This window comes from Purpureocillium lilacinum (assembly GCF_023168085.1).
Source record: "Purpureocillium lilacinum CBS 284.36 DNA, scaffold_8, whole genome shotgun sequence".
NCBI lineage: Eukaryota > Fungi > Ascomycota > Sordariomycetes > Hypocreales > Ophiocordycipitaceae > Purpureocillium > Purpureocillium lilacinum.
The window spans coordinates 616,179-627,014 of NW_027072118.1; the positions used below are offsets into that span (position 1 = coordinate 616,179).

At 56.7% G+C, this 10,836-nt stretch overlaps 1 protein-coding gene across 1 annotated transcript; it reads right to left on the minus strand.

The window, feature by feature from the left end:
* Positions 1-4,471: 4,471 nt before the first annotated feature.
* Positions 4,472-5,647, minus strand: PLICBS_010080 (uncharacterized protein; the record flags this gene model as incomplete). Its single annotated transcript, XM_065601785.1, has 1 exon — positions 4,472-5,647. One exon carries the CDS (start codon positions 5,645-5,647, stop codon positions 4,472-4,474), a length of 1,176 nt encoding a protein of 391 aa, XP_065457857.1.
* Between the last annotated feature and the right edge of the window lie 5,189 nt (positions 5,648-10,836).

Genomic DNA, 10,836 nt, shown 5'->3' on the forward strand with positions numbered 1-10,836 from the left:
CGAGCGGGGGCGGCTCGGGCGGTGATTCTAGCGCCGGCCACGGCGGGTCTAGTGGCACGGGCTCCGGCGAGGGCGGCACTAGCGGAGCCGGCGCGGGCGAAGCTAGCGGAGCCGGCGAGGGCGGCACTAGTGGAGCCGGCGTAGGTGGTGGAAACCCTGCTGAGGATCCCTCCCGCGATGGCGGCGATCCGGCCGTGGGAGACGGCAGCAATAATGGCCTCGCCGCGGCGCAGGACCACGTGTCCCCGCCCACCTCGCCGCGTCCTCGTTCCCCGCCGCCATGGGGGGCTGCGGGGGCAAATGTCAATACAAGCCCACCCTCCTCACCTGGGGTGCCGCCCACCGACGACTTGGGAAACTCCGAAGAAGAGCCAGCATTTGAAGAGGTACGGGGGGAACCGTGCGATACATTCAACCCGATGGAGTGGGAATGGATGCATCCGGCCGATAGCCGCGGCTTTATGCCCAGACCACCATTTTTCTACCGCGGAAGAGGCCCGGGCAAGCACGGCATAGAAGACGACAGCATCCATGGCTTTAGAAAATTCCCACATTATTGGTACCAATTGCCCGACAGCGAGCGGTCTAACAAAGAGGTTTGGTGCCATTTTCGAGGAAAGGTCAAGAAAGGCGGGCTGGCCTTTGAGATACCTGGTCATCCCCGTGGCAGAATCGAGATTTTTTCTCCATCCAACCTTCGAGTCGTCGACGAAACGTTCAGGAGGAAGACGGGTCGGGCGGCCCCAGAAGTTCCGTACGGAAATGCTCTGCACCTTCGTCGCCGAACAGAGGCTCCAAATGAAATCGCGTATGCAGATTCGAAAGGAAAGAAGCGTGGCGACACATTTCTCATTTGGCATAAACGAGAGCCGAAGGCTGAAGCCTTACTTGAAGAGTGGTTTCCACTCAATGAGGTCAGTCCGCAGTTGGGTGCAGCGGTAGTGAACTCGTTTCTCGAGCGCCCAGAGTGGAACTTGCCCGCCTTGGAAAGTACCACTCGACTTCGTGCCGACCGTTCCGCTTCCGATGGTCAAGCATTCGAGCGAGCTCAGTCCGTCCCTGGTAGTGCAGGACCAGCGATTCAAAGATCGACTGCGTCACGGGGTACGAGGTTCGCGAGTGCTCCCCCACAAGCAGTTGGGTACGGAGCGCCGCCACCCGCACCGAGACCTCGACCCACTGTTCCCGCCTCGCAGCCTTCCCTCCAGCCACGTCGGACAGCTTATCCTGCCTCCCAGCGCCACCCGCAGCCACCTCGAGCCACTCGCCTTCCAACGCAGGCAGCCTTCCAGCCACCTGTCAACCCGTACTATCAAGAGTCGCTCCAGCCATTCCAGCCACTCTACCAGCCGCTCCAACCATTCCAGCCACTCTACCAGTCACAGCAGCCACTCACCCAGCCATTCCTTCAATATCCCTCCGGCTGGAACGAAGATCCAACGCCCCCGCCTCAGCAACCGCAACTCCAGCAAGGACGTTGGGTTCTCGTCCCGCCTGAGGGTATGGAACCCGCCTACCGAGAACCTTCTCAACAACCCGCTGCCGCGGTGACGCGTCGCACACGGAACTCAGCGACACCAGCGAGGACCTTTAATCACGGCCGGCCCACCCCGCCTCGGGACCCAATGGACGAATTTCTGAATTTTGATCAGGAGACGGTTGGGTAATCCCATCATGGATCTTTGCACTGCAATGTATTGAAAGAGCTGGTCTCTTTGCTTACAATCTGCGGAGACCCCGTGCGCCTCGCCTTGTCTTCCACTCCTCGCACAGATCCAGTGAATGTCCTCATGATGCTTCGACGCCCTGTTCCGGGGTTGATGAGTCCGCCGCCAGCGTCGCTCCCGATAGTCTGTGTCGATCGCGTGATATCAAGCGGTCCTGCACAATGTCAGGCTGGCGAAGGCGAGCCAGGGAGCGCGGGGATGGTACAATGTCCTCTTGCAAGGCCGAACGATACACGGCATCCTCGGCGGCTCTCTCCTGTATCAGCTGTAGCTTGTTTGCCTCGAATAACTCTGCTTCGTTGCGTCTGCGTGCATTCACACTGTCTCGTGCTTCCGTACATTGTGTTTCGCTGTCTGCCAAATCTTGATAAAGAGCCAAGAGTTGCTTCTCAAAGTCTGTAACGCGGGCCAAAAGCTCGTCTCGGTCGGCTTCACGTTTCGCTACGTCGCTTGCTGCGCTCTCGTCGATGCATTTCAGACTTCGACGCTGGGACTTCTCCAGCTCTCTGTCTCTTCTGATGCGTGCGCTCTGCCGTTCTTTGACGCCGGTCTCGTAGTCTCTCAACAAGCTGGCCAGAGCTTCGTCAACAGTCATCACGTCGTTCGGCTTTGAAGGGGGGGTCGTATAGGGTAGCTGAAAATAAGCAGTAAGAACGCCGAGCGGAGTCGAGCGCTGGGTGCCTCTGGCTTGGTTGGGGGATGGCGCACTACCCAACTTCTCGCGCAGGGCACCCGCTGAGGGAGCGCCAGCAAGGGTGGTTAGCGGACCAGCCCAGCGAGCGAGTGCTCCATCTACTCCCTAGTGAGCCATGCAACATGCACTCCCAATAAGATTCAGCATTCAAAACGTTTCAGTCTCTACAGCTACCCTACCGTCGCCAGTGAAGGTCTGGTTCGGTCGAGCTGGTGAGTCATCGTGCTGGGCTACTGGGCGCACGCCTCTGCAGAGCTGTCGAGGCGGCAAGGAGGCGCCCCGGCCCTCCTCTCAGTGATGGGTAGGGGCGCTCCTGCGGACGACTATGGCAAGCAGGTAGCCCAGCGCCAACCTCACTGTCTGTCTTAGGTGCCACACCCACCTCGAAGTCACGACACTGCTGCTTCTCGTTCAGTTTCGTTTCACTTAGACCATTCTCCAGTTCAAGGCGTCCGATTGCTTCGGAAACATGGACAGCCATCTTGGCGCCAGGTCGCAGGCCGACGAGGGTTTCCCTACGCAGACGAGTTGTGTTTCCCAGACATCGTCGTCCGGACTCTTGCCGTACGATGGTAGTTGGCATGTCTGGGAAGCCGCCTACAAAGCTGCATGCCGGCGGATTGATGCTCTGTTGGCAGAGAATGACTTCTTGCGCATGGAGCTAGCCAGCTCAGAGGGCCGCAACGGCTGCCTAACTCGCGAGGTTCAACGTTTGAACTTGACCGTTCGGCACCTTGTACGTTCAACATCAACTCTCTTGACATTCGCTGACAACGAGCAGGTGCCATGGGGCTCTGCCACGCCTCCAACCAGCAGAGACACATCCGACGCTGACGACGGACGCAAGGAGGAGCTGCAAGACGAGGTGAAGCAAGAGGCCGAGGAGAACAAGGAGAATATGGAGCCGCTTGACAGGATGCAGACAGCTAGCCCGACACTCTGGTAGTGCGCATGAGCCCGTAGAATGACAGCCTCCTCGATTTATGGAGTAAATTCTTGTGTGTCTGCACAGAGCCCGTCCCGTGTCAGTGACCGGCAAACCTTAACGATGAACGGGGATGCTTGTCCACGTCTCCCTCATTCTCGTTCACGGATATGAGCCCCTCTGCCTGGGTTCCAGGAGCTTGAGCCACATCCCCGTCTGGTATCTTGCTCGCACGTTCCGACAGCCGTAACCATTCAGCCCGCAGCACCCTCCAACTCTCGAGGAGTGTGTGCTGTCTTGTCGAATCATGGAGGAGCAGATGGCCATCGCCAATTTTAGAAGCAGCACACGCTCCCCAAGCTTGTTACTATTTTTGGTCACGATCCGATGAACGTTAACAATCGCAGCAAGACGGTCGCAAAGGGAGTTCTGACTCGTATAAATGGCGTGGTGACCGGCGTGATGGCCGCAATTCTCTCTGCGAGGCAACTTCTCGGTCTCACAAGCTTGTCCAGATCTCGCTGCAATGGCCGAGTTGATGTCGCTTGAAGAAGCAGTCGACATGCAGCGCTGTCTCCAATCGGTTCGGGATGACCTCGGCTATCAGCAGCGTGTGCTCGCTGAAAGTGTAGCTTCCATCAACCAGATGTGGGCTTACTTGGAGCTAAGACTCCAGGCCATGGACTATGGGGTAAGACAGTCCCAGAGCTTTGGCATGAGTCGTCGTTAATGTCTCAGATCGAAACTCCCAAAGCTCCGTCCACTCCAACTACACCCAATGCTCCGTGGAACAAGCCCGAGGGTGCTCCATGTGAGGTACAGGGCCCGGAAGCATGTGATGATGCCTCAGCCGCACTGCGGGCAGAACAGGCGTAAGCGCGACGGATGGCAATGTGTTCACCTTAGGCTGTCTGTACTCATAGCGTTCTTCATGCTTAACTTGAACCACATTCTTTTGATCCTTGATCCCTCGATGGCTTTGTCAGACGGGAAGGACGCTCCAACTAGTCCCTGTTGGGTCCCCTTCAAGGCTCAAGCATTCGGTCCTCGTGTATCACTTCCTTACTTGCTAGGCGCCCAAGTTTACCTCAGTCACAGAGAAACGGGCGTAAAACCCTGTTCTTCCTACTCCAGTAACTGCTTGAATGAGTGATCGGCGGGTGCCAAGTATGACCCATCGGCGTAACTCCGCTCAGTGACCTGAGAGTACCGATAGGAGCCAGCATTGTCTTCCCACGGGGTAACCAAGGTGGGAGTATGTGAAGCATCGCTGCAGGCCTCGGCCGCGTCGCCATGGTGGGCATTGGACGCCTCGAAACTGCCGTCTCGAACGCCATCGAGATCAAATGCGGCGGGATCCTCCCCGCCATCTTGCGCCTCAAGCTGGAACCACGATCCAACGCTGACGCTGTTGTCCAAGAGCGATGTGTCTGGATCGCAATGAGCGGGATCATAGGTCGTGATCCTGGTGCTGGCGTCGTTGCCGAGATCGTAATCGACGAGGTCGCACGAGCTGCCACTTGCGCCGTGAGCTTCAGAGCGATAGCCTGCCGCTCGCTCCGGATATATCCCTGGCGACCGCGCCACCTCCTTAGACTCCTCCGGTACTCTTCTCCCTCTTATATCCATGTAGACGAGGCCGTCTGCATCGAAGCTCAGTCCAGAGGCACCGGGATGCGCTGGAAGCTCCGTGTCTTCTGTACTCCGAATAGGCTCTCCTTTGTGCGTAGGAATGGATGGCTCGTGTAAAGAATTTGCAGGCATGGACTGCTGTTGCGTGCGCGAGTCATCGAAGGGAGGCTGAGCCCGTACGAGGTGATCGGTAGGGCCGCCCTCTTTCGGCCGTCCGTTATGGTATGCGAAGTCGCCTCGAGGATCCATGCGGTCGAGTCTGCCGCCGTGTTCGCCGTTGTCGCCTTCCGCGTAGCGCCTGAATCTCAGCTTTGCAGGGTATGAGGGCCTCTGGCTTGTGCGTTTTCTCATGACGAGAGTGAGTAGATAGTTCTCATTTCGCTCAGGTAAAGGGAGAGGTGCGTAGGTGAGCAGGGGCATCAATTCAGACTCGAAATTTGCGAATTGACAGACGAAAACGCCGTGGCGGAATGGCGCCCAATAGTGGCGCCCGTCGGCAGATATGATGTTGCGTTCCTTCAATTCCTTCGTCACTTGCCGCTTTCGGTAGTCTCCCACGGCTGCTACCAGCAATATCTGGCTAATGTTAAGGTGAAAGTCATCGGTGCGCATGGACACTCTTCTCTGTTGTATGACCATGTATACCTGGTGGCTGCTGGTGTCGAACATAATTTCTCGCGTACTCAGGTGGTCAGCCTCGTGTGCTTCACCCGGTTGTCCGGCGGGCAGGACTGAGGGAAGGACTGCGCTCCTTCGTGCGACCTTTAGCACTCGAACTTGCAGACGGAGGCTGCGGAACCGGGTTGTTTCTTTGCACCTACTCTTCGTACAAATCATGTTGCACTTCCGGATGGGTGTCCTCAGGAGGGTTTCGCAGCAGGCTTGCTGGCTCAATCTCCTCCAAGCCAGGCAGGGACCACCAGGCTTGTGCATCGACCGAACGGCCGTGGCAAGATTGCTGGATAACTCGGTTCTCCTGGCGATTATGAAGCTGATCGTCTGGGAGTAGACTGGCAGTCGCGCTGTCCGTGGCCGTGGCCACGTCGAGTACGTTGGCCCCAGCGGTGGTTGTGTGTGAGAGTTGGTGCCGTTCGCTGAGATCCCCGGGGTGGACGGCTTCCGACGGCCGATCCACCTGCGTGGCAGGTCCTCTACTCCTCTTGCTTTGTGACGTGCGTTGCGGGTTGAGACTTTCTTGCACAACGAAGGGACTGCGTCTCTCCGTTTCTTTACCGCTCGAGCCTTTCTTATGCGCGCGTTGGCGATGGCTTCGCTTCCCATGCCGGCCACGTGACGGCGACTCTGGTGACGGGGACTCCGATGTGTGCCTCTTCCTGCTGGACCCTGGCTTCGAGATGTGAGTTCCAGGGAGTAACGTGTCCGCCCTCACCCTCGTCTTGGGGTCTATCGATGTAGAGCAAGCAAACGCCCCGGAGGCTATGCTCGGCTCCCTTGCCTCCCCACCGTGACTATATTCGCACTGCCGGATAGTAGACTGCTCATCCTCAACGACGTCTTCGAGGCCTTGTGCGGGAGGGGTGTAAGTAGGAACAGGCCAAAGATTGGTCTCCCGCCAGCCTTCGCGGTACTGCATTCCGGCGGCATGATTCCCCACTGTGGGTGTCGCAGATGATACACCACTAACCCCAGACGCGAGCAGTAATTGATCATAGCAGTCAACAGCTGACCAACGCTGTGCTGGCGATAGGACCACCATACCGTCGAGTAAAAACTTTTTGAGTTCATCTGGCCGTTTTGAAAGGTCTTTCCCGAGGCGATTGACGATAGATTCACACCAAACCCCTTGCTGCTTGATGTCGTATTGCGGGAGATGGCCGATCATCATCTCGTAGGCAACGACACCAAGGGACCAAATATCCACCGCGACTGTGTAAGTCACCTTCAATCTTCCGCCAGCATTGAGGTACTCCTGTTTTTTGTGTACCTCTGGTGCAAGGTATTTGTGGGATCCACAGATCGACAATAGGTTGTCGTCCTTCGATAGGCCGAAGTCACCGAGCTTGACTTCAATCCGGCCTGATGCTCCGAAGTCTCCTGGGTCTCGCGCTCGGTATGAAACGAGGATGTTGTCCGGCTTGATATCTCGATGTGCAAGCGGTGGATCCCTCGTGTGTAGGTATATCAACGCTGAAAGACATTGCGACAGAACGGAGGCACATTCGGTGGCGGAAAAATCGTCGTAGTTCTCCAATGAGCCTCCCGGGACGTATTCCAGGTATAGCCGCGGATGATCCTGGAAGTCGCTCCCCAAGAGTCGTGTGATGTTCGGCTGCGGCTCATTAGAATATGCATGTGGGATACACACAGGTTCAACAAACATGTGCAAGGCCATCCATAGTCTGAGCTTCCCGCTTCCAATCCCTCAACACATCCCGCCATGCTATTGTGTCGCGCTGTTTCAATCGTAGAACTTTGGCGGTGGGCTCCTTCAGTGCGTACTCGCTCCCGTTGCTGACGTTCCAGAAGTGCGTCACAACACCAAATGATCCTTTGCCAAGCTGCTTTTGGAGGTAAAGCTCTCCCACACCGGGCGTATGGGTACCAGTAGGCAGTCTCGTGTCTGGTCGACGCGGAAGATCAAGGCCCCGGATGGCCTCTTCCACGTTTGCTGTGCCCTGCCGAAATCGATGGACCTTCTCAATATACTCTGTTGAATTGATGTCATAGTGGGCGGCAATTATTCGGAACTCCAATTCGTGTACCGCGACGATGATGCTCGTTTCCTCCGTCGTGTTGGGGTCGCCTCCGACGATCCATCGGAAATTGCTTCGCTTTCCATGTCCTTGTCCGTCGTAAGTCACCTCAGTCCCCGCTACAGACCCCAGGTCTCTAACGATGAGCCTATTGGCTTCGTCGAATGTCAGGCTAAAGTGGTAGCTGCTGATGCTTTCGAAAGGGACAACCACTTCACACCTTGAACTGCGGCCGAAGATGAACCCACGACGGGATCGTGGAATGCAGCTGAATCTGACTTCAATGCAGGACCTATCGCGGCGTGACGCTGCATCGCTATCGTCGGGTGGATCTGTTGACTGTCGGTCGTGGCGCCCATACTGAGCCCGTTTTCTTTCTTCGGAACGTTGGCAAGGAACGAAAAATGAGCTGGCCTTGACTGCTTTGACTGCGTATTCAGTCTCGTCCCAAACAGGATATATGCGAGCAATGAGATCGTTGTCTTCCATATCGCCACGTCTCCCGAAATGATGAGAAGATAACAAGCGAAGAGCGAACTTGGCAGTAGCCCAGTTGGTTTTTATCATGGCGAGGCCAGTAGTCGCGGCTGCCTGCGCAAAATGCACGCCATATATTTTCCCACCACCCGCGCGTTGAACAAGATCCAGTGGCACGTACTGCCCCGCACACAGCTGTGACTGCGCGGCTACACTTGTAATTGATTGGCCGGCGCTGTCATACAGGACCCCCGATTACGCGTGACGCAGTGCCAGCTGTCTCGGTTTCCGCGAGCGTCGCAGTATGGCGTTCTTCTGCCAGCCTTTCTTCAACATCTGCACCAATGCATTGCTGCCTGAGCACGGGGCGGCCGCCAGATACTGCCAACGCCAACCGCGAAGTACTGTCCATCATCTCTGCGGTCTTGCACCAACGCGCAACCTCTTTTGTCCGGACTACGGCAGGATGTCATCCCTGGAATCGACACCTGCAAAGCTACTCGTCCCCGACGTCGCCGCCCTTGACGATGCCCAGCTCGCTCAGTTCATGGTGGTGCACCGTCGCCCCAGCGGCGACTTCGAGCTTCCTATTGAAGGTTGGGATAAACTGGCAAGGGAAGAACGCGCCCGCCTCGCCGAGCGATTACTGAAGTACTCCAACCTTGCGAATCATGTCCAACTCTGCACCGATTCGCCTGCTAACAGAGGTCCGCCCAAGAGTGCAACACTCGGTCTCAACCCAGATCGCTGCGACGTGCCGTACGCTGGATCTTGATCAAGTCAATATTCGTTTGGCCGCATCTCTCGATACCAATATCGCAATGTTCACTGCTCCTCTGCAAGACATAGAAAGCCGGGCAAACGCCACGCCGATGGATGACGAGCCTCATGACTCAGGCGATGATGCGACAATTGCTTACGATGAGGAAGATGAGCGAGCGGACCGAATAATCAACGAGGCAGAAGCATATCGTGACTTGCTCAAGGACAGTGGACGTCCGGTGTACCCAATCAGCCATCTGGAGCGGGTTTCTCGGAAGCCTGAAGAACACTGCGAAATGCTGCAGCCTTTCTGGGGCTACCCTCGTGATCCTCGATGCCCATGGTTGGTTTTCAAAAGACAATTGAGGAGATGGCGAGATTTTCGCAAATGGCAGATCGATAACCGGGGACTGGAAGACGATGATGGCGGCTTCCCTGCCTATATCGCGAAGATGAAAACGCTTTACGCCAGAGACGGTTATACCGAGGGCTTGGCCAAGATCGAAACCGACCCTACGTACCTGAACTCGGGCTGGGAGAACGACAGGCGGGTGCGCAGGTGGCAGCGACACCACCAGCGAGAAAAAGGCTGCAATGGATTCCTCGGCTATGTTGACGCGGTGAAGCGTCGCCTCGCTCGGCACGGATTTACACGACCATTCCAGCTGCTGGAAGATCCACAGCGACAGGACGCCTTGACAACATGGATCGAGTACCTAGTTTTTGAGTACTGGTGGCTCGATCGACATCAAGATTCTGTCAACCGGCTGGAGCCTGACCACAACGAACGCTGGCAGCAGATGGTGGATCTCAAAGTACTGAAACCCCATGAAACTAAGGATTTCATCCGGACTACCCCATCGTCGATGGAACGTGGGAGGGAACGGGACCAAGCGTGGACGATGAAGGTAGCGGCAGAAGCAGAAGCCAAACGACTACGTCTCCGGACGCCGGCGGATCTCGAGCGCATATGCATGTCAAAGGAGGAGCATGTTCGAGTGCTTCAGGCCGCCAAGGAAAAGGCGGCGGTGGCTCAAGAGCGCTATGAGTCTACGAAGCGACGGGTCGACATTATCACCTTGTTCATCAGAGCAACATTCGATTACCAGGACGCAAAGAAAAATGCGGCCTGCCACACTGCTCTCGTGCAATGGGTCGCAGATCAAATACCTCTTATTGAAGCCGAGTTAAGACGGTCTCCGACACCCGACTCTCGACTTGGCCAGACGAGCAAGAAGAGGAGTCTAGCGCAATGCGACGCCTCAGAGACGCATCAAAAGAGGCGGAAACTGGATCCAGGCACTCTCCTCCAGAGCAAGGGCTATAGATCTCACATCGACTCAGCAGCTGCGAACCCCGGCCGGACCAATACCCGATGTCTGGGCCCAACCCGGGACACCCCAACTCCATTGCGTCGCAGCGCCAGAATCGCAGAGCGCACCAGCTGTGCCCAGTCAAGCCTTGCCTCTTCGCACTGAGGAGGAACACTTCCCCGCACTACAGTCAACTTCGCAATGCCACCGCCGCCAGGTCCCGGGCGGAGGAAAGCTGCATGGCCTTGGAAAGGGGTGACAAAGCACTCAAGTCCCGCGGCTAACAGACAAAGAGAAATGGATGAATGCGGCATATATTGCTATCATTGTATCGTGGCTGAGCCTGGAAACTGTTGCTGTGTGGTAGCCCCTGGACGAAGGACCTCGGTCCGCCAACGAGACAAGCACCACCGGTCACTTCGTCCTCATTGGAGCTCGCTAATGGGGGACGCATCAGCGCTTCACACCTAGCGCATCTTGAGAAGCCATGAATCACATTGACCCTCTCCGTCCCTCATGGACAGCCCCCTACTCCCGTCGTCCTTCATCACGCGAGGCTCTTGCGGCCTGATCAGCCCACTGCATCGTGTCT